Source organism: Hyposmocoma kahamanoa, unplaced genomic scaffold (assembly GCF_003589595.1).
Source record: "Hyposmocoma kahamanoa isolate Upper Pololo Valley unplaced genomic scaffold, ASM358959v1 119, whole genome shotgun sequence".
NCBI lineage: Eukaryota > Metazoa > Arthropoda > Insecta > Lepidoptera > Cosmopterigidae > Hyposmocoma > Hyposmocoma kahamanoa.
In genome coordinates, this window is record NW_020653409.1 from 1174165 (window position 1) to 1199745 (window position 25581).

A 25581-nucleotide genomic window follows, 5' to 3' on the forward strand; every position below is an offset into this window, starting at 1 on the left:
GATGAAAACCCTAGAGAGCATACAGATGGTTGTTCTCCATTTGTTTACGCATCTACTACAGAATAAACAGAATATAATAACGCTGACGGCTAATTTTGTTATATAGTTATCTAAAACGGAGACGTTACCAGTCATTATGCCCCAAGGCGCGGTTCGAGATCAAATATTTAACCTTTATCTAGAAGAGCTTTCTTTTTGTATAAATATATATATATGAATAATGAATCAATTCTGTATTCTATTTCAAAATATATTATTTCCTTATATACGATATTACGACTTTTATTACTGAATCAATAACATAACACTGACAAAAATAATGTGACATAAACATCTTTTCCGCATTCTCCACATATGCCAACTCGACTGTACGCCAATGACGATTAAACGTAATAAGAATTGCATTTACTATTGATAGAAAATTATGAATAATAATGTTCAAAATTGCTGGTTTCTAAAAACGCTTTTCCTAAAAACGCAACCGTATATTTTATACGACTGCGTTTTTTGTAACTTTAATCGAAGTATTTATTTTACAGAAAAGTTACATTCAATTAAAACGATTATAAGTGCCAATGTAATTTTATTTTTATCTACATCTAAGTACATTTTTAAATAAATTGGAATCTCAAGCATCCAAAACCGCGGATGTTAAGAATATTGCTTCCAACATAATAACTTCCAAGCAAACAGAAACAGATCTATCAAAATATTATCTATAAACTCTCCAATAATATATTAAAATCCAATCACGCAGAGCAAAGCGCGGTGGCTTCGTCCTTTATTAAATTTCATCAATGGATGCCGACCAAAATTTATTCCATGCCGTAAAAGATGTCGTAGATATAGATTTATAAGATGGACAGAAACAATTGTTTTATATCATTGACTTACAATTATATGGACGTCGGGTCCGCGCTAAAAAGTGTCCGAACTTATAGGGCGTTAAAATCGTATACAGAGCGTCATTCACGCTTTAGTCTTCGTTTGTTCGACTGACAGCGAAGCAAGCAAAATTAGACAGTACAGCGATGACATTACAATTTAAATTCAACGTTTTAGCTTTTTCATATTCCTTTACATGTCACTACGTTTAAATAGGTTGACTTGGGACATTTTTTTCGTGGTTTTCGTATTAGACCCGTCGTCCATTTATTTGTAAGTCAATATCTTATATGCAGTATCTATTGTTTCGTTCCTAAACGTACGTCTCTTGGGTATAACTTATTTTTATATATTGAATAGAGGTAATGTTATGCTAAGAATGTTACAGCATTAAATTTTAAAATACAAAGTAAATGAATTTTATGATCGTACATTGTACCTCCATCTTATCTGAAGGAAAGTGACTATGAGGTCGACGTTGGAGCACGTACATCTAAATAATGCCTATTCACTCTCGCCTTGAAAAGGTCCAAGTTATAGCGTTCAGGGAATAAGTCTACAGGAAGGGAATTCCACTCCTTAGCCGTTCGCCGTATAAAGGTACAAACGAAATGCTACGTACAAATCCTTGGAATATCCACAATATAGGAGTGGAATCCCAGTCTACGTCTAGATTTTTGGCCGAAAACTAATGAAACAGACAACGCAAAGCTCGTATTACCAACTCCAAGATTGGAAATGTTTAGACATAGCCAGCTATATAGATGCATACTAATATATAACAAAATACCAGACATCCTCAAGAAAGTAGATAGTGACAACGTGTTTAAAACCAAGTTGAGGTCTCTCTTGTTAAGTAAATGTTATTACAATGACTTCATGAACTCTCCTATAAGCTAAAAGAGTCCAGTTTCAGATAAGTAATTTTAAGTCTATGTAATACTAGGATCTAAAGTTTATTAATGATAATTATAAGATCCTATATGTATTAGTTCCTAAATGTTATTATTATTATTATTTGCTATTATTTTTATTTATACAATTTTAATATTACGTTTAATAATAATTAATTGCTGCACCCCAAAGGGTATGTACTTATTACCTATGTAATTTTTGTACCTACATTGTTTGCAAATAAATAAATAGAAAACAATGCTTTGGATGTTAATTCTGAAATCCTATTTACTGAACGGAATTGAGTTTTCTTTTCATATAATTATTTATCGAAAGCCTAGTAGGAGAACAATTGCTTCTTAACTAGGAAGATTGGGGATTAGTAGCAGTAGAGCTTCTTGTGAAAGAACTCGTCGAGGGAAGTACTGTCACCTTACCTATTTCTGCGGCCAAGCAGTAACGTGTACATAAGTGCGTTTCGGTTTGAAGAGTTAGGGTGTTAGTGAAATTACAGGCATATGGGACTTGTCAACTTCAACAGGGGTCAGATCTTTACGATTAGAAGCTCTGAGCGAGACATACGTATCGCTTAACCAGGCGCACTACTTATTCGTCCGGTTACTTGGTATCATTAAAAAAGGTCTACGGTTCAATTTCTTGTGGCAGCATATCCTTATATTTAGCGTAGGATGTGCCTTCTGTCTGTTATTAACTTTGAAACAAAACATCATGAAGAAGCTTCACAATCTTTGATAAATATGTAAAGTCCCCAACCCATGTTGAACTAGTGTGGCGGACTTTGACCGAAGGCCTTTGTTGAGTTCATGATACTGAAGATGACAGTGTTTAAAATCGTATCAAATTCGTTTATATAAAGGAACGTCCGTTATAGTGTTCTGAAGGCAAGTTGTAAACATTTTTAATGAGCATAAAATTAATTATTGTTCTATGTTGTCAACAAATTCCCCAACTATAAATCTATGCTTTATTTCAATCAGCAGTTACCTATATTCGATATCTCTTCTCTTTCTTTCATATTTCATCTCTTCTCTACTATCTTCTTCTGTCTTCTCTCATCTTTCTTTTCTTCACAGGTAACCAATTTACATTTCAAACCATCATATTAGATACGGATTCCAGGGGCTGCTATTTGTTAATAATATAACATAAGCGTCTTGGCAAATGCAAGCAACCATTACTAATTCTCTGACAAGTACGTGAAGTAGTAAGCATATATATATATATATAGTCCCACTACTGGGCACAGGGCGCCTCTCATAATGAAAGGGCTAGTGCTATAGTGTCTACGTGGTCTCAATACAGATTGTTTGCCCACATCATTAAATTACTTTGCAGATATGTGCAGGTAAAATTGTAAATGTAAATTTCAAATTGAACGAAATTTCTCGGATTCGAACCCAAAACCCTTTGTTTAAGAGGCGGTTGGTCAAACCATTAAGCTCCCACGTCTTGCATGTGAAACATCAGCCTTTATTTGTCCCAAGAATAACAAGTTGTACAATAATTTGGTCAAATACGATTCACCAGAATGATTATCAAAATTTTCTCAGGCTTAAAAAACCTTGAATCTTATATAGATACACAAATTTAACGATGTTTTTTTAAATAATAATTAACGTTTAATTGCACAGACGTTCATAAATTTTAATGCTCCGTTACGTAATATGCTGTCTCTAGTTTTGCTTGGATAATGTAAAGGGCAGTGTTATAGTTTGTGATACATTAAATTTTAACATCTTTTATGCAACTCACTGTAAGTGATCTTATTTATAAATTATTGCAGTCGTAGATGAACACAATAGCCAATGAAGGCCCAAGGACAGATCCTTGACGAACGCCCCATATAATTTAAAGTATTACGAATTCAAGGTAAGCGTTCTTCTAACTAAGCTATCTTTGCTCTTAGTATACATTGCTGCGTAATTTGTACAAGGGAATACCATTTTGTGAATTTCAAAGAGTTTCGGTAGAGTTTGGTATAAATAATATGTTAGCTAGATGTAGTTGATGTGACCGATTTTAATAGGGTTTTAATGTTTGCTGTGTTGAATTAGACATAAAAATGAAGACAAACTACCTTGGCCCTACCATACCTAAATACGTGATATGCAAGTGTGATAAAATATAATATATATAACCCGTTTATACGTACAACTGTTGGGTATAGCTCTCCTCCTAGGCGAAGGTTTAGGCCATAGTCTACCACGCTGACTCTGTAAGGGTTGGGGGAGTACACAAGTTTTTCGGGGGTTGTGACCCATCTTCGGCGTTCAGGTTTCACCATGAGGTTTTCTTTTCACCGAAAAGCAAATGGTAAATATCAAATTCAATTTCACACACAAATTCCTGGATTCACATCCACCACAAGGCTACCATGGCGTTTTTGCACTGATGTGATGACGGTGTCAAAATTCTTTGTTGAAAATTGTACCTTACGTTATTTAGACAGCACTTAAATTTGCAGATAAAAGTGGTAGTTTTTATAACTTAACCTGAGCATAAGTGTTCTAAGGGTCAAAAAGATAAAGAAAGGAACTTTGATTTTGACTTTGATAAGATTTTACTAGCGTTTGACGATAGCTGGTAATGTGAATAACAGGCAGTAAACATTGCTTTGGAAGTAAATTGCAAACTTTGACATCTCTTTAAAATCACTTAGGCACTACACATCATATAACACTTTCCTCATCTTGATGTGATTACGGTAGCTGATCGCTATCGGAAGCCTTCTATAGATTCAAATTCAAATTACGTTCATCGTTTTTTTATAGTGTTTCAGTTTACGCGGTACCAACAAAACCAGATTTTTTTATTGGTATCTGATATCGTTATTACGACGCCATTACCATATTGTTTATCATAAAGCGCTAGGAGCTTGGAAATCTGTTACAAGGATCTAGTTACCTAGTATGCACTCTAGTCTCTCATTTAAGGTAGTTCAATGTTAGTCTTATTTATCTGTTACTGGATTAATATTTATGGAATCTTGCTTTTGTCAGCGTGATTGATTACATATCTTCATTATTAATTACTTTCATTATTATTAATGAATGAATAAATTAATGAATAAAATATACTTTTAATGTTATATTGATTTCTGATTGATCCAGATATCGGTAGTAAAATCAGTTTTATGGTATAATTAGCAGTGGTAAAGGGTCCATATGAATACTATAATATACGTGCCTAAGAAATACAGTCTAGTAGAAGGTATTGCATGTAAAATATCTTACATTTCAGTATTTGCTACGTACCTTTTACGTCGACTTATATTATTCAATCACCCTTTGCTATTGTTACTTTTAAATAAAACGATTTCGATATAGGAAAATAAAAAATACATTAATCTACCTGCTTTGGTGTCTAGAGAATGTACTGTGTAATGTGTGAATGTCTAAAATTTCGGCTCCTAAAATAGGTTATCTGTGAATCGAACCCCTGGTATTTAAATCTAAACCGCTGGGTCATTTAGGTGCGTCGTAATGAAACAACAAGGAAAATTACTATTATTATCCATTGATTTGTTCCGTAATAACAAGAAGGAAAATATAAACAATAGAAGCGTGTTTTTCATTAATCACAGCTCATTATAGTGATTAATATAATGCAAAAACAGATGCTCTTTAAATGATAAATTTGTTAAACACGATTACCTATAAATATAGGTAAGTCAATACCATAGTCTCGCACACATTGATAATCGATATAACTGTTTAGTTGAATGAAATAATAATTGAATGTGGCCCATTAGTATTTAAAGTTTTATAAAAAGATGATGAACCACATATGAACTACAATCCATAAAGGTTATTGTGAACTGTGGAAGGAGACTCATGATAAGTAAAAAAAATCCAACTTAATACAAAAAGAAGAGACCAAGTATGTTATAAAATATGCTGTTATTGCACGACGAATCAGGAAAATAATGGCGTTTTAACACGGTGCCCCTGAAACTAATCGATTTTGTTGGTATGTCGTTATACGTTGGACTGATTGCCATCTGTGAGCATTACACTAGTATGAAATTATTTAAGTTATTAGATTAGAAAAGAAACATAATAAAAGCTTAAGTGAAGACTTACAGACCAATTGAGAAGAATTTACTAGCAATATCTTTTTAAAAAGGGGATGTCTCAAAAAATTAGTACTAAAATGCCTGGAGTGGACCAGTGTGTACGAAATTAGTTATGTCCATAAAGGTTGCAAAAGAAGTACGTCAGGATCGAGGCAAGCGAATGTCAGTAGTTTATGTCTAACTATCCAGGATACAGGCGTAATATTATGGAAATATATAGTTTGCACGAAGTGTGGTAAGTTATGTATTGTCAAATACATAAACAATCATGACGTATTGATCTTTTTATGATTCTTGACATATTTAATATGTTAACTAAATGTGGTAGTCAATTAACGTTTTATAACTAGACATTAGTATGCTATTTGATACGTGCAAAACATGTTTGTACTGGCATTGCTTTTTTTGTTACATCTGTTATACCATGTTTTAAGCAAATAAACGAAATAGTATTATTGTTAATAATATTATATAGTGCGATATTGGTTGCTTGCTTTCAATGTTTTGACAGCTGTATTTGATAACGTGACTAGACGTTGAGGAAATCGAACTGGAGACTTCTCATTTCATGTTTAAGATATTTTACATTGACTTCGAGGTCATAGAATGCAATTCAAACAATATGAAGACATGAGTTTTTTCACGAGGGCGAGGGTAATGCTTGATGTTCTTTAAGAAGAGAATCTTTGTATTGTTAAATGGTTTGTATAGATATCAGTAATATGAAGATATAACCAAAAGTGGTTTAAATAAAAATGGAGGCGATGATGGTTATAAGAGAGATGATGGAAAAACTTATCAAAACAGTGATTGAAAAGAAACGAGGAAGAAGAAGACAGAAGATCTGTCTAAGCTACACAGTTTGGCCACATATATCATCATAGAAGGAAAATATGATATCTTACCAAGAAGTCTAGAAGAAATCATACATTATGAAAGCACTACCAGGAATAAGCTTAGCTTTGTGCTCAAGAAGAAAAATATATAATATCAAATGTATAAATCAAAGTACACGTGATATAAACAAAAAATCTAATCATAGCAACACAAACAATGCCTTTAAATCTAGAAACGGCCCAACAAATCCATTGCAAATTCTCATACACCCACAGGAAAACGTCAGTATTGACTGAAATAAACCAAACAGTTTAAATATACACCAATGTACTAACGAGTAGCATGTTGAATAATGATTTTCGCAAATCCCCAGTATTATACGGCGATGTAACCACAGAAAAATTGCGTACAGCGACAAAACGCCCTGATGGTTTAAACCACGCAAAAATGTACTTCATTCCTTATTAAAAAAAGCACCAAAATTGTATGCACTAACACGAACCACTCCCGTATTCCCTAATTGCAATTACACTTCACGTCACTATAAACGCGTTCGTATTTTAAAATTAAAAATGGAATGTTTTACTCACGCGGCAATGCTTTTAGATAGCGGCCAGCGTTCCATGGACGCTTGGTACTTCATGTTTTCGATCTGCTTTTTCAGTGCCTCTTTGTCCATGGCTGCGAGAATACTGGGGTCCATCGCGCAGAATCTGTGGTATAAAACACGCACACATTAGTTTGTGTTGTTGTATACGCGAATGAAGTGCGATAGTAAGGGATGGAGCTATTCGTACTGGCCGGTAGAGAACTTGTAACTTCCCATTTAATATTTTACAGAGTATTAAGAATGACTCGGATATTTGGTATAAAAATCAAATTTCGAACCTTAATTTGTAAATACAATAATATGTTATAGATGTAACGAATTTTATCATGCAAATTAGGAACAAAGAATAGCTTTCTATATTCAAACGCTGCTTTTCTCATCGATAGTACGGTTGTGTTTTGTCTCTCTCGCACATTAAGGGGAGAATTGTGTAGATGTGTGCTTTTTAGGTTAGTGTGAGTATTGCGCGCGCAGTACATTTCTGAGTTTCTATGGCAACCCCTTTAGGTACACTAAAGTTAGCTTACGCGAAGTTAGTTATCGGTTCGTTTTCATTCAAATGTTGTCTTTATTCGCAATTCACGTAAAGTTTAGTTTTCAACGTGAAGAAATAAGTAATATTAATGAATTGAGGTGTAACATTTGGAAGTTAACTGTGTTTTGTATGTCATTATTTGGTTGTTTGTCTGTTTACGGTGATGGCGGTCTATCATGTAAAAATAAATGGTCTTCTTTTATTAATATAAAACATGCTTAAATTATCAGATAATTTTTTATTTAAAAAAAAGGTTATTGAATGTTCAAGGCGAGCTTAGCGTGGATTTAGTTTGGCTGTTAACAGGGGTAAGACCTATAATGAAACGTGTTTTTAAATTTATTTAGATTCGAAAAAGTGATAAAAATAAAAGAATTTATTTGACGACCTCCATAGTCAAGTGACTTGCACACCAGTTTTTATGGTGTCGCCAGTGTAGAAAAACTAACTTTTCTTGTATTGTCTCGGATTTACGTTTGTGGTACCGTCGTTGTTTCCGATTTCCACACAAATGCTTTAGTTACTTTGGAATCAGAGCAACGTTTGTGACGTTGTCTTATATTTGTTTATTATTTATTAATTAAGTTAGTGTTATGTCGAAATAGGGAAAAAAAATTAACGGAAAATACGCGGCTGAAATTACGCACGGTATCATACATTTTGTAATTAGCATTATGTCTCAATTCCGAACCGAACGAAGAACGGAGTTGAACCTAAAAATTGTAAGAAAATGTATGTCAAAGTATAGGTACGTTACTTTCCCTAGTACATTAAAACCACCATTAAACGTTTAAAGAAAACAACAGACTATGGTGTAAATAAAATATGAATAAGTAGAATTATTATAATGTAAATTTACACAGCTTTATAATGTTAACATGCACATGACTGTTATTATAACTTTTTTATTAAAAAAAATACCTCAAAATTATACATCTCTTTGTCTAACTTTGTAACTAAAGTCCCTTGCCCACGGGACCCAGTGTGGCAATAGACGCTGTATCAAGCCCAGTCAGGTCGTAAGGTTTTTTCTTTATGTTAATAATAATAACAAACTTGTATAGAAAGTTAACAATGCTTGAAAGACGTGTCCAAAACTGAAGTTCAAAAAGCCATAGCTTTTTTATTTAATAATAATAATAATAATAATAACGCACACACTCAACATAGCCCCGCACTAGGGAAACCCTGTGTCGCGGGTGCCATGGACACACACATAGACAACCACAAATTACACCCAAACTCACGAGAGAAATAATTGTAGGCCATACAAATATTTCTCTCGGCCCGGGAATCGAACCTGGGACCTCTGCGTGGCAGTCCGGCATGGTAACCGTTCGGCCACGGAGGCAGTTAAGTTTAAAAAATCGATCTAAAAAGTTCGTCGAATTACATCTATTTGCCAAAACCAATAAATCGGATGCATACCCTAATTTGCCAGCTTTAGAGGTAGAATATTTTTTTCAAATTTGAATGGGATTACTACTAAGGTACCACCTTTTTAACAAAAAAAAAAAGAATTATCGAAATCGGTCCATATATATCCGAATATCCGCGTTATATATACGCAAAATAATACTGTCGAAATGAGAACCTGCTTTTTTGAAGTAAGTTAAAAAGCAGCTTTCAATTTGAAGCTGTGAAAATACGAAACGCGGCTACGTCACAAAACATATTTGTGATATAATAAACATAATGTGATATAATAAAAATAAATAAATAGACCCATGTTTAATGATATTTTAGCTATGTATATAATTAGAGTAAGTTCGATATGTCCGACTTGTTAAATAACTTTACCTGTTATTAAATAGAGAATTTAGAGCTCCATCTTATGCTATTTAAAACGGATGTTTGACCACTTGCCACTTGCCGCAAAAGTCGACGGCAGAATATAACTTCCTTTTTTTTGTAGTTATAAACGTTTGTCTCGGATACATAAGACTTAAACAAACCAGGAACAAGGAAGAAACCAGGTTAAGTTACAGATTTAAAATTTAGAAAAAAATTATAACGACAAGCCTCCGAAACACGCATCTAAAATCATTTATAGCATTTTTTAATTCAAAATTTTTGTCCCGTTTTCATAGTACCCCTTTTCTACTGTCAGGCAATCATCGTGCTTGTTTCTACAATGTGAAAACAATTTACATTACTTTAAGTAATATTATTATCTAGTTAATTTCAATTCCTATTATTCAGGGTTATTTCATTAGGAATGTACAAGTTAACCTTAAAAAATACTACTGTGATCTAGTGGATCTTAATGAAATCAATCAATATATCACTCTCAAAATATCTATTAAGCACGATGGTTGCAGCAACAATTTTAATTAATAAATGTAATCATGTTGTGATTAATTCAATGAAAGAGTGTGATTGGTTCCATTAAGATCCACTTGAGTCAATCAGAATGTTTTACTCCGCCTTTTGAGCAAGTGATAATTAGCAAACCATCATTATCATCGTCAACAACATAATATACATCCCACTGTTAGGCACGGTTCTCCAATTTTCCAAGGTTTGTGACCCATCCTCGATAGAAAGGAAGAAGTAGAAAGACTTTCTCGTTGTTTTCCTTTCCTGTACCGTTGGCGAGAAGAATTGATACTAAACTTTCGCTACGTAACATAAAAGTTAAAGTCATGGGTGCAAGCTGCCACAGGGATTCGAACTGGGCTACCACCACTTTTACTAGTAAACTAAACTTTAAAATATCTGTAAAGGCCATGCGGTGGAAGGTCTTTCCTTGAGAATGGAACCCGCGATGTCATTTGTAGGAGTCAAAATATTCTCCCAACTAGCCTATCTTTTCGCTTCCTACTTAAATAGGTGAATACAAATTCAGCGATTTTTTAACCAATGAACGATTGAATTAACAAATGTCGACTGATTTGCACGTGAATAAATTCGAATGCGTTTTTTCCGTTATATTTCGTTCAGCCTTGAGATAATCGTTACAAGATTTTAATTTTTTAATTGTTTTTTAAAGGAGTTAATGCCGGAAAGGGTGACGTTGAACGAAACACCCTCAACGCCGCTTTAGCTAGGAATTACTTAGAATTAATTGGTTTATTCATTCTTTGGTTTCAATTTGTTCAGCCGGCAGTGAAATAATAAAGTCAGTTGATTGCAATTAGTTGTTTTATCCACTATTCACAGTAATTAGTTCGAAAGTGCAAGAGATGCATCAGGTTAAAATGGATTTGTCATGCAGCAAATTCACAGAGAGCGACGCCAAGTCAATGTCATCACTGCCCAAGCAACTTACACAAAAAACCCTTTTGTCAATGCGCGCTCGTTTATAGGCCTTCACCATCGCGTATATAACCAGAATTAGAGACGAAATGTCATTTAATTTGTTTGAAAACTATTCTGCCAAATCGTTACTGTGACAACTGCACTCCGATTGGCCAGCGCGCATTCGAAACAATTGACGGGTGTCGTCAATTGTTTCACTTCAAACGTCCAGTTTAACTTGAACTTTGCTGTAATGGACGTTAATTGAAAAATTACATATTTAATTACTGATGAAATGTGATTCCGTTTGTTTTGTAAATAGATGTTTTGCTTTTCCCACACCACCAAATGGAACGGCCCCCCATTGTTAGAGATATTATCTTTATTACAATAAATACAGAATATTTTTGGAATACATACAGGTTAGTTGTTGGCGCTGTACTATTTCAGCTTTCTAATTTGTGATTTCGCGAACGAGAGTTGATATTTAAAAATGATACAAGGCCCATTTGCCTGATCAGTTGCCAGGGATAGATGGCCATTATTTCGTCTCCATTTCTGGTTATATACTCGATGATTATGTCGTAGGATCACGTCAGATCATTGATTTAACTGAACAGATTCAAACTACCGACCGCACCTTCTCTGTGACCTCACTCAGTTTGAGCCGTCAAACTGACGTGACGTTTGTAAACAATGAAACCATGATCATTACGTTTGAAGTGATACTTGACTCCGACATATATTATATCACCAGGGTCACAACTTAAATTTATTAATAAACTACTGGTCATTCCATTGAGACTCCTCTAAAATTCTATCGCAGTTATGACAGTATTCGGAATTCTGCTAAAAATTGCAATGGCAGTTGAGTCTTTTTTTTTATAAAATGAATAAGTGCGCATTTGACCTCCATCTCACGTGGTGGAAAGTGATGATGAGGTCGACGATGGAGCATGCACACCTTCTTCTTGAGGTGCCATCTCATACCGGAGGTCGGCTATCAGTAGGGCTAAATCTGTATTTTAGTCACAGCTGCACGGAACAAGGATCTTGTGCTCAGGTTGAACCATGTCCGGAGATTCTTAAGCCACGAAGTACCCTTTCTTCCAGGTGGTCGTTTCCCCTGTATCTTTCCTTGCATAATTAGTTGGAACAGGTCGTATTTATTATTACGCTTTATATGACCTCCTCACTACATCCTTATAGGGCCTCATAAGAAAACTGAAGGTCACTCAAAGGGCAATGGAAAGGGCTATGCTCGCAGTTTCGTTGCGAGATCGAATCAGTAATGAGGATATCCTCAAAGGAACCAGAGTAACCGACGCAGCCCTAAGAATTGTAAAACTTAAGTGGCAATGCGCAGGCCACATTGCTCGCAGAGCAGATGGCCGATGGGGCCGAAGAGTTCTCGAGTGGCAACCGCGTACCGGTAGACGCGGCATGGACAGACCACCCACAAGGTGGACTAATGATCTGGCGAAGGCTGCGGGAATCCGCTTAATGCAAGCAGCGCAGGACAGGTCGTTGTGGCATTCTTTGGGCTCCCCCAAAGAATGCCAAAAGACGTCCACTGCTGAACATAGGTCTCCACCTATGTTCAGCAGTGGACGTCTTTTGGCTGAAATGATGTTGATGATTATATGACCAAAGTACTCTGTTTGCGTTTTTTGACAGTACTCAAGAACTCTAATTTCTTATTCACCATCTACAATACTCTTTCATTGGACAGTCTATCCGACCACGATATTTTTAAGTAGTGGTTGCTCATATATTAAGTTTAGGTCTGGGACTCTACACCATACACACCTAAATAATACCTATTCACTCTCGCCTTGAAAAGGCCCAAGGTATAGCGTTCAGGGAATAAGTCTGCAAGCAGGCAATTCCAACTCCACAGCCGTTTGCTATGTAAATGTGGAAGCGTAACGGATCGTGCAGATCTTTGGAATATCCACAACATAGGACTGGAACTCACGCCTACGTCTAGTCCTCCGGTGATGGAAAGGTGAAGGCGGAATTAAATCGTGTAATTACTCTCCGTGATATACCCTGTGGAATACCCATAAGTTTCGCCTCTACTAATTCCGAGTCACCTATAAGCCTCTTGACACGCTTGTTGGTTGAATCCAAGGTTGCCAGTTGGTATGCGGCAGAGTCATTCTATATGTGGCAGCAGCACTCCCTACACGACCGGACTTGTGCTTGGTACAGTTCAAGCAACTGTCCAAGTCTCAATAGAGTTTAATAAGTGGAATGTCAGTGATTCATTCATTCAATCACCAACGATCAATGTTGCGTTATTAAAACTACCATGGAAATAAATTGCATATAATTTTTTTATCTTTGCAAACAATTAAGACAGCAAATTAAATGTATTTTTATGACGAATAATTTGTAGAGTTGCCTACGACTTGTCATTAACGCACATTAATAACGCACACACTCAACATAGCCCCGCACTAGAGAAACCCTCTGTTGCGGGTGCCATGGACACGCACATAGACAACCACAAATTACACCCAAACTCACGAGAGAAATAACTGTAGGCCATACAAATATTTCGCCCGGCTCGGGAATCGAACCTGAGACCTCTGCGTGGCAGTCCGGCATGGTAACCGTTCGGCCACGGAGGCAGTTAAAGAGCAGAATACCAAAAAATTGCTTCTTTACATTTACATAAACTGCTTACGTGGCCGAATGGTTACCGTGCTGGACTGCCACACAGGCCTCGGGTTCGATTACCGGGCCGAGAGAAATTATTTCTATGGCTTAGTGGTTGTCTATGGCTCAACTCACACTGGAATCACGCAGAGTGGAATGGTCGCGACGCGTCATGTTTCTCGCCTATAGCATATTCATGTCTATTTTCCTATTATTAAGGTACAAATTTTTGTTATGCAAATATGGAGTCTCGCGTCCACGCTTGGTTTAAGTCCCCGCGCGCCGCCCACACTGTGATCCGAGCGCGCAAATGCGGGCGTATAAAAAAAAATTACACGTACAAAAATTTAAAACATGTATTTTTTATTGTTTAGTATACTTTGTGTTATTATTTCGATCCACTTATTTTTATTTCAAATTACCCTTATATTAAAAAAAATAGATTCCTAAAAGTTATGAAAGTAAAAATCGTAAAAACCTCCTGCGAAAATATTCAATTATTCACACAATGGCAGGCAGCAGTTTACAAACAAAACAATAGGCTTATTTTTTGTCGGATAATGTAATATGAAAAGTGCAGAACAATAAGGCGGAAAGTTTTTACTGGTGGCTTCACTGTCTGTGCTAAATCAGTCCATTCTTATTTGATATTATGATAATAATTAATGGAATAACTCCAATTGTTTTGACGGTAAACGGGATTAATTCCAGCTAGACTCGCTAACGACTTGAGGTGGGCAGATTTAGGTAGCATATCGATGCCTTACTCAAACTCGTATCTTATAAAGAGTGATTATTGAGAAGATGGCAAAATTTTCTATTTATTTTAAATTTCTTATCAAGGGTCTTAATTTGGATGCATTATTTAAGAATAGGTAATAGTTATTTTTGATACAAGTGCGGAAAGTTAGTCATTATTCACGAGTCTCGAGGCTTCGAGGAAGACTCGAGACAAGTGATAATGACAAATCCGCACGTGTATCAAACGACGTTTTTTAATACATTTGCGAAAAAACTACATTGAAAGTAAAATAAAACAGTATGTAAAAAAAAAAACTCATTTTCTGCTAGTAAATTAAAATAATGAAATACAACCACTGCAACCATTATTTAAAAGTCTATGGAAATCTAGTTCTAACGTGCTGTTTTTGTTTATTTTCTGTAATATCGGTCTGTAACCACTTTTCTTATTATGAAGTCCTGGTACTTTTGTTTAAACTTCTTTAGGAACCCGTGCACGGTAGTGAGATACAATTTATCTGTAATACATAGAACAAATATATACCTAAAAATCTCGCCTGTCACCCATTCAGGGGTAGGCAGAGACTGTGGACCTCCACTCGATACGTTCATTATATAGATATAGTATTTGTAAATAAATATAAGTTTTAATGACGAATGACTTACGTCACAAAGCACATAAATATACAACTTCTTTAGTTCTGTGCTTAAGATTTGAAACAACAGTAAATTAAAAAAATAATGGAAAAGTAAAAAGCACTAGTGCGAAAATTCCAACTTTCGGCACGATTTGTAGTACGAAAAATACCACGTTTTGAGCAACTGTATTAAAAAGCCATTATGAAATTATGAAGGAAATATGATGTGAAGTCAGCCTGCAAATTTGTGTCCATTTCTGGCATTTTAGTAACTTTGTGTTTTAAGATACGAGTTTGAGAAACTAAGACGATATCGCGTCTTGCATTAATGCAGAAAGCTATGCCCCTCGATGAGATGCTTATCATTTGCTGGTTCTTGAATCTGAGTCCTTAATTCCGGATTACTTTTTTATGATACTAAGCAACACAAGTTGAAGTTCCACACAGAGCTAAATCCCAAAGACCTGAGGGACACTGCCACTGCGCCTGTCACCATTTCATCAGCGCTCTAACCGTTGGAAACTGGAACGCAGATATGTTCACGTTACAGCTTAACTTAGCTTACACGTTAAGTAAATAAGGTGGCAGTGCTTCCCTGGATGTACTCTTTTATATAGTTTTATTTTTAACCGCTTTTTAAAAAAGGAGGAGGTTCTTAATTGGATTATATTTTTTTGTGTATGTAACGCGATAACTCCGGCATTTAAACTGATTTGGATGATTCTTTTCTTGTTAGAAAGAGGGTATCTCAGTGTTGGTTCCATTTAAATTTGAAGAAAATATGCCACCTCTAAGAGTGACAAACTAGGGCATGAATCCTGTTTGGAAAATATGTGTAAACCACGAACTTTTGACATCGATTTTTTGGTACTCTGTACTGAGATTATTAAAAAGTTATTAATGTCATTTTACTCATTAGGTAACGTAACTTCGATATCAGTTCAAAGATTTTTGATATCTCCTATATTTACGGATTAATCGTCTAGGAACACTTATTGATTACACCCTATATACTCCACTTCCCATAACAACCACATCCGAAGCAATTTACAAAAGTTTTCTAAATTAGACCTAACGGGATTCAAACCAGAAACCTTTTCATATGGCTTCCATAAAGCCAATCGCTGAACCACGGAGGTTATTAAAAAGATTTCCAATCAAACCGAGTTCAAAAGTCGTTTAATTTAAATACCAAAAATTGTACGGAAAACAGAATATTAAAAACAAACAACGAAGTACAGTTTTACGAAAAAAAAATAGACATTTTAACTATCCCACGGGCATAAAGAGATATAAAGTAAATTTATACAGCTATAAAATAAATATAACTGAGTGGTAGCAGTTTTACGATGTTTACTAGATTATACATTTCTTTCTCGTGGATACTGTAGATGATTGAAAGTAGTGACAAAGTACCGTATCAAAGTGCGGTGGTAGCTTGGTGGGTGTCGCGTCCAGTCTCCATGAATGACCAGATTTACAAGTCACAAAGACTTACTAGACTGACAGGAATTCGAAATTAGACCGACTTTCTTTTGGACAAAACACGACGACCGACCTTCCTTTCTTTAACAAAGGACGACGAGGGCAGTCCTCACTAAACCTCCTACGCGAGCAGATGACTTATGACTAAATTGTACAGACAGACCGTACAAGAGCATGGACGCCTCTCAATTGAAACGGTTAGAATCCATAAAGTTTCAGGGAATTCCATTAATTTAAGATACTATGTTACTTAAAAGAAATTAATACTTGTAATTGACTCTTTCGAACGGCATCATAAAAAGTAAGTAAACAAATTAATAATGCACACACTCAACATAGCTCCGCACTAGGGAAACCCTCTGTCGCGGGTGCCATGGACACCACAAAGAGAGAAATAAATGTAGGCCATACAAATTTTCTCCCGACCCGGGAATCGCATCTGGGACCTCTGCGTGGCAGTAGTAACCGTTCGGCCACGGGGGCAGATAAAATACAGTGTGTTTTTTTTGTCACATTAAATTCGATTTCCAGATGAGGTAAGTGACATAAGTACTGAAGCAAAGAAAAAATTTTCAAAAAAAATCCTTAAATTACTTCTTTCGGGACGAATTCGGGACCTCTTCACAAATAGCCCACAGTGAAAATCGCTAGACCATCGTAATCGCACTTAAAGTTTGAGTAGCAATGTTAGAATGAATGACCCTGGAGAAATATCCATGTTGGCTTTCGTCCAATAATATTATTCGAATATTATTCGCCTTCTTTTGAATGTAGTTAGTACGTGAAGTATTTTAATTGTATTCCATGTAGACAGCAGGATTATATATTCGGTTCAAGATATAAAAGACCGGACGAAGGAGCTAGCAGAAGTCGAGGTCCTTGTAAAAGAGTGCATCCAGGGAAGTACTTCCACCTTACCTATTTCTGCCGCCAAGCAGTAATGTGAGCATTACTGCGTTCCAGGTGCAGGTGAAATTACAGGCAGTGCTTCGGGCGTGTCGTTACTTCGTCTCGAACTAAGCAGGACCAATTTCGAAGTATAGTGATGATAGATGGAAAGTGATAACCTAATGGTCACCAAGAAGTGGTTAAAGAAACGTATCACGTTCTGCGGCGATAAGGGTTTTTTTACAATATCAATTAACGGGACGAACAAGACGTGTGACTGGTGGTAAGCTACACGCCTGTTTATAACAGTTGCAGTGCCACTGGGAGCTTCAAATCGAAAAGATCTAAGGGGCACTGCTAATGCGCGCGATGTCCTGACTGTCATAAGTTGATAAGTCCCACGTGTTGCAAATTCTCCAGCACCCTTACCCTTCGAAACCCGACCACAATTATGCTCACGTTAATGCTTCGCGGCAGAAATAGGTAAGGTGGCAGTACTTCCCTGGACGAACTCTTTCACAAGGAGCTCGAATGTACGTGATCGTTCATAATTATATGAAGGTTTTGATCCAAAGAGTACAATAAAAGAAAGTGTACAAGTAGGCACAAAACTCAAGTTAAAAAAATAATAAGCTACATGTCTACAATATTATCGAAGTAAAGATCAAATTACGAAATGGCTAATGGCCTCGCCACGCCAACAGGGACCCTTTTAACCATTACGAAAAAGCTAAATTGCCTGTTTTATAACCTGCCTGACTCAACATCATTAATCTATTATACTTCCCACTGTTGGGCTTGGATGCGGGGCGGCTTACCCTAGGCACTAGCCTCTCAAGAACTGGATGAATGCAAGTGACAGAGGTCTGTGACAAACCTGTATACTGGTTGATCTGAGGTTAGAACCTGAACTTATGTGGTTCCTGGACGCGCTCAGGTTATTAGTGCCCTTCTCGTATAGGTAAGGGTCGTTAGGGAGGGTCACTACAATCAAAATTAATGTAGAAAGATATGAGGGCTATTGGGATTTAGGCAATAGTCCGCCACATACTCGCTGGTCCAATGAGGACTGGAGACTTGACGTTTCCATCCATCGCGATGTTTCCTTCCAGTATAGCTACTAAACACTCACAAATAAATAGTTCACTAAAAAGTGGAGCTTATGAATACCATTAAGTGCAGGAAGATGTCGTACTTTGGACAGGTCATGAGGAACAATAAGTACAATTTACTCCAGCTTACCATCCAAGGTAACATCGTAGGAAAACGAAGTGTTACAAGAAGGTGGCACTTTTGGATAAAAAAATTAAGAGAATGGTACAGCTGCATTACCACCTCGCCCTTTCAAAGTCAGGACTGCCATGATGTTGTCAAAACTTCGATCGGAACCCCAAGAAGAAGATAGTTGTATGGGTCAATTTTAATGATAATAATTGTAAAATGTAACTAGACGTCAAACTAATAAATAAAATGGTCAGTATCGAGTTCTTAGGTTTCCGCGACTGCTTCACATTGGAAATAATAAAAACTTTTTCAGATCTGAATAAGCCAGCTGTGCCCGTGGAAGAGTCTGAAACGTTGGTTTGTTTAAAAAAAAACAAATGCACCATTTAGATCCGAAATAATAACTAATAGCATAGTCAATCGGCAACTTCGTAATACTTTTTAATTCGGAGTTAATAACAATAAAGAGTTTAAGGCGAAAACTGTCAAAGCTCCGGTTCTAATTGAATGTAATTGTATTCAGCGGACGGGCGCCCAGACAAATCAAATTATACCTCCATTTCTCGGAGTTAAAGTTTAAACCATGAACGTATTTTAGTTATTTTATAAGTTTACTATAATTATTATAACAAGAACGTGCCATCCACCCTTTCTTGTACTGGAGTATTGGTTCTATTAGGAATTAAACCACGGGATATTTTCATCTAGTTCAAATCGTTAGGCCACCGTGAACGTCTTTTTGATCTTTAGTAGGTGTAGCATCATCATTGTAATTAATTTTTAAACGGCTTTTTTTTTAATTTTTTTACGGCTGTAATATATGTTTTATGTACGTTTTCCGATTTCTCTGTCAATTGTGGACCGATTTTGGGAATTCTTTTTTGTTTGAAAGGGTGCATTCTGGTGGTGGTCCCATTGTCACCAAGTAAGAATCTGATAACGGGATCTCATGGAAATCGAGGAAAATCCTCAAACTTCATAGGCATGTCAGTGTTCTCACCGGTTTCTCCATCAATTGTGGACCGATTTTGAGAATTCTTTTTCGTTTGACAGGGTATACTCTCGAGGTGGCCCCTGATGCTGACGGTGCTGTTCCGGTTTCGTTTGGGCTATCATAAATTGCGAATTATTTTCCGCAAATAAAAGTGGACTTTTCACTTGACACAATATATATGTTATCAATAAATCACCGTCACCCATGACAACCAGAAAAAAAAATGTACAAAGGAATCTGTAATAGGCCCATTGTTACCAAGAAGTCGGAAGAAGAAGGAGTCAGAGATAATATAACAAACTTTTGAGGTCACTTTTTTTTTTTTTCAATGAGAAGGTTATCTACATTTATGGCATATGAAAACTGGTATATGATCATTGACTTACAATTATATGGACGTCGGGTCCGCGCTAAAAAGTGTCCGCACTTGTAAGGCGCTAAAATGTATACAGAGCGCGACACTCCGCTTTAGTCTTCATTTGTTCTACTGACAGCGCGATACTGCGATGACATTACAATTTAAATTTCGAATAGGTTGACTTGGGACATTTTTTTCGTGGTTTTTGTATTAGACCCGTCGTCTATTTATTTGTAAGTCAATGTATATGATATAAATATTTAACCTGTCCATAATAACCGGTCAATAACTGCCTCTGTGGCCGAACGGTTACCATGCCGGACTGCCACGCAGAGGTCCCAGGTTCGATTCCCGGGCCGGGAGAAATATTTGTATGGCCTACATTTATTTCTCTCGTGAGTTTGGGTGTAATTTGTGGTTGTCTATGTGTGTCCATGGCACCCGCGAAACAGGGTTTCGCTAGTGCGGGGCTATGTTGAGTGTGTGCGTTATAATAACCTGTGTACACTGGGCTACCACCATTGCTTATATACAAACGAAATGTGAAACAATAAAGTATAGAGAAAAACAGGAAAAAAATAATGAAACTTTCCAACAATAGTTTATTACACGAACTTCCGAACTAATGAAAACATATCGCCCCAAATCTCTTTTGCCAAATATTGATCTAACCCATAAGTAAAGTGGTTCCTAACAAATTGCTTTACATCAAGACTTATATATGCCATACAGTTTATAGGAAAAGTAAAGGACTTCGTTAACGTGTTTTATAGATTATGTTTTTAACGACCCAGCAATTTCATGTTTTCTATTTGGCTTAAGATTTAATGTAAAAAATTTACTTAGTAGTGTAGTATAGCATAGTAACCACAGCACAATAAATACAGTAGAAGTACCTACCTACTTGAGCACAGTTCGTCATTTTCGCTTTGTATGTTCTTGTATGTATATTCTTTCGCGAAAAGCGCAGATAAAATGCCTTATTGTGTTTTGAAGTGCAAAAATATAATTTCCAAAATATTTTCCATTTTCTGTTTATCGGATTGATTCAAATGTTAATCGTTCGTCGTAGTCCAGCTACTGGCCGCAAGGTGGCAGCACGTTGAATAAAATTTCAATATGAAATCAAAACGTCGTAACTTGCAATAAAGGTTGCAATGAACCTTGAACGATATAGCGACTAGGTAAAGTTTAAATTCTAGGATCGGCGGACTAAAGCACACAAGTCAATAAGGTACTTCATTTGCTAATATATGATTATATATTTTTGTAATGATAAATTTGAAAAAGACGCCTCTAAAATAAACTTACAAATTTATGAAGTAACAAATAAATTTAAATGAATGATGTTGGATTTTGACTTATGCGCTTTAGTTCGCCGACCCTAGAATTATATTAACAAACCTGTATAACTATATTAAATTTTTATTGAATTGATATTCAATTATTTTTTGTGAAATTACTCCACTAGTTTGTTATAATTATTAATACAAAGATCGAACACTCAGAAAAAATTCTTTCGATCCGGTTGGATTCGAACCGACGTCTTCTTGCATACCGTGCCAGACGCTATACCAACTAAGCCACGGAACGAACCAACGGACCTGACGAATTTTTCTATGTGCTTGCGTTGTGTCTTTGTATTTGGTTTTTCAACGACTTTTTAGTCGTAGCGACATCTATGAGAAATCTATGAAAGATTTATCAATATTATAATATATATAAGGTTTATTCTTTCTAAATTAGGAACTACGACCAATCATTATCAACATTTCGTAGTGTTTAGCATTTGTTAGCGTACGTTTTGGCGACAGCGGTTCCGATAGTAACCGCGGTTTATGGCACTTCCATAGTTTTTTCTTCCGTAATATTAAGGGCAAGTAGGGTTACTCCCACCTCTTTGGCGCGTAAATGCCTACACGTCATTTGTAGCGTAGGGCTATCACATTATTATTTTAGTTCTACCTACAGGTTGTAAATATAATTAGAAAATAATAAAGTGTTCATCACAGTATTCTTGTGCTGTATTGAAATAACCTTTGTTAAACATTGACTTACAATTATATGGACGTCGGGTCCGCGCTAAAAAGTGTCCGCACTTGTAAGGCGCTAAAATCGTATACAGAGCGCGACACTCCGCTTTAGTCTTCATTTGTTCTACGGACAGCGCGATGACATAACAATTTAAATTTCGAATAGGTTGACTTGGGACATTTTTTTCGTGGTTTTTGTATTAGACCCGTCGTCCATTTATTTGTAAGTCAATGTTGTTAAATGAGGAATTTCAAAGCAAGCCTAGATTTTAGGAGATTTTAATATGAATAAAATAAGAAAAGGCAGAGAAAATTAGACATATATCCGATGTTGACAAGGGCCCGATGGCGATCGACGGGGCGGTGTCTCCTTAAGCTGCTGGGTAATTTTCAAGCTTTGGTATAAACGTGAAAAAAAATCTCGACCATATTGCAACCGTATAAGGCTTACTTTCGTTTTTTTTTAACAACAAGTATTTATATAATTTTAATAATTTCATGTTTTTGATATTGTTTTATTTTTCATTCATAATTTCTGTTTTGTTGTGCACGTAAATCCGTTATTGTAATAATTATCCGTAATTTGGTTTCGCAGGAAGAAAGTTCTGTTACAAATAAGCAGTACCTTTTGTTTGTGCTTTCCTTGTTACTAAATTTTAGTAGGACTTAAACGATATGAAACACCACCATGGAATATTACAAGCGTTATTACCATTTTTGGAGTCCAAAGTATCATAATAAGGCATTTCTTACACTTACCACACCCTCTAAGCACTTCTCTTCTGTATTTATTGTTCTGTGAGTTAACCTTTACCTAGACTACCACCGTTCATACTGTTAATAATGAAAAAAAGAGGAACACGTTTCAGCTATTTCGACAAAATAGTGAACGTAGTTCTGACAAAATACGAATATATCACGATTAACATCTCGACGACTTAGGTCAAGTGCGGGTGAAACGTGAGTCAATTAGAGTTCATGAAGCCACTATTACTGTTGACTTGTGACTCAGGATCTAATGGTTACTACGGACAATTTTGGAATTATAACGATGAAATGATTAAGCAAAATGGAGAGAATGGTAATATTTTATGAAAAATAGTGACAGATACAGAACACGTATATCGCCATGAATAAGATAGAATGCAAAAGACCGCCATATCCTGGCTTAAAAAAAAACCGACCTCAAACGTACGTGGAATTACGTCTATTTGCTAAGTTTTATTGAAATATCCCCTAGTTCGTCACTTACAGGACTTGACACTGGAGATAATAATAATCGGTTCTCACTACTCAATATATTGAGAGAAAAAAACGCCTTTAATTGGAGAAGTAGCAAAATCAACCATACAAATAATTGCTTCTAAATTAAAGTTAGGCGCTATTTATAAAAATGAATCTTCATGCGTGAACAGCCACTTTTAAAGGTGGATGATTTTCTTCAAAATAAAATGTGACCACTATGGAAGTACCCCCTTTCCAACAAAAAAAAGAATCATGCAAATCGGTTCACATATACCGGAGTTATCGCGTAACATACATACAAAAAAATAGAAAAAAAAGAACATGATGTCGAATTGAGAACCTTCTCCTTTTTTGAAGTCGGTTAATTATAATTATCATAATACAGAAAGCTTGCCAGAAGTTATTTCATATATTGTTATTGTAACTACTACTAAATATAAAATATAGTTAGCGGATTGCGGTCTAAAACCTAACTTAAGAAGAGCCCCGTACCCAGAAGTGTGACGTATAGGTTGACGATGACGAGTATAGTTATTTATCAAAGGATCTTTAGGTGTCGGAGCTCAACAAAGAATGGCAAACGCCTCATGCGTGGTTTTTGGTTGTGCCATACTTGGTACGTGTTTACTTTCCGATGTTTACATAAATAAACATAATAAACGCGCGGATATAGTCCGGCAAACGTGCTTGAGGTGTGATCGTGGTTTATGCTGTAATATTATGGTATAACGTCTGTTTTGGTGTATCGGTGTAAATATTTATTTATATGCTGCGGGTAAAGTGCAAACAGCAGATCTGCGAAACAGAAAGGCCGATTGCAGATTTAGTTAATTATATTACCAGGTTGCACTCTTGGCGTAATAAGGCCACAAACACAAGTGCAAGATGACAACTTTTCAAGGGAGAGGTTTTTCACTAACGCAATTAGTAGGTGACTTTTTTATGCTTAAATATGACTTATAAAATTTCACATAATAATGAACATATTTTTTTCATGTTGTGAATCCAGCAAAGGAAATAACTGTTCACACGACAAAGTTCGACCAAGTGTGGCTCTTTGTGATTCCTTAAAAATCAGCTAGATGATAATAACAATAACGGACACACTCAACATAGTGCTATAGACACACGCATAGACAACCACAAATAACACCCAAGCTCATGAGAGAAGTAAATGTAGGCCATACAAATATTTCTCACGGCCCGGGAATCGAACTTGGCAGCTCTGCGTGGCATTCCGACATGGTAACCTATTAATAATACGATACTGTCTCAGCTCGAACCCAAAACTTTCCCATACTGAATCGGTTCTATTGCGCGGGTCTAGCCCCAGAGACACTGGCTTTATTTCAGAATTTATTTTTAACAAAAGAAATTAAAGCCTTTTTAAAAATGTATATCGTATACTATACGTGCTCTATTTAGTTTAGGTGATTTTTTTTATAACATCAAGTGACGGGACAAACAAGTCGTGCACCTGATGGTAAACTATATGCCTGTCCGTAACAGGTACAGTGTCACTCAGAGCTTTAAATTGCAAAGATCTGAGGAGGTGGTAGTGACCACTGCGGCCGTCACCAGAGACATAAGTTGACAAGTCTCATGTGCCTGCAATTTCACCAGCACCCTTACCCTTCAAAACCGGAACACAGTAATGCTGACATTACTGCTTTATATACATTGACTTACATTTATATGGACGTCGGGTCCGCGCTAAAAAGTGTCCGAACTTATAGGGCGTTAAAATCGTGTACGATCCTCATTCACGCTTTAGTCTTCGTTTGTTCGACTGACAGCGAAGCAAGCAAAATTAGACAGTACTGCGTGACATTACAATTTAAATTCAACGTTTTAGCTTTTTCATATTCCTTTACATGTCACTACGTTTAAATAGGTTGACTTGGGACATTTTTTTCGTGGTTTTTGTATTAGACCCGTCGTCCATTTATTTGTAAGTCAATGTTTATATACAAAAAAATATTAGTAAAGTACTTGAATACAGCGGTTGTCTTGTAAAATTTCGATGTAAGTTTGTGTCATATTTCTATCGTTTATTTACTATATATATTTTTTTCAAAGTGATTGATTCAAAACTTTCACTTTTTTATGCGGAATCATCTAAAGCCATTTGAGATTGTATCGGCTCTTAATGTTTGTATTGCAGTGTTAAAATTTTCACCCAAATACAGATGTTCTGACAGAATTTTGATTGCA

General features: G+C 36.0%; 1 protein-coding gene across 2 annotated transcripts in view; it reads right to left on the reverse strand.

Annotated features, from left to right (window-relative positions):
* LOC113240046 (guanine nucleotide-binding protein subunit gamma-e) overlaps positions 1-25581 on the reverse strand; it is an 87640-nt gene that overhangs the window by 46271 nt on the left and 15788 nt on the right. For both annotated transcript variants that reach the window (XM_026477252.1, XM_026477253.1), the window contains exon 3: positions 7303-7425. In XM_026477252.1, the coding sequence (XP_026333037.1) occupies positions 7303-7415 (113 nt within the window). In that variant the 5' untranslated portion in view covers positions 7416-7425. The remainder of the gene's footprint in view (positions 1-7302; positions 7426-25581) is intronic.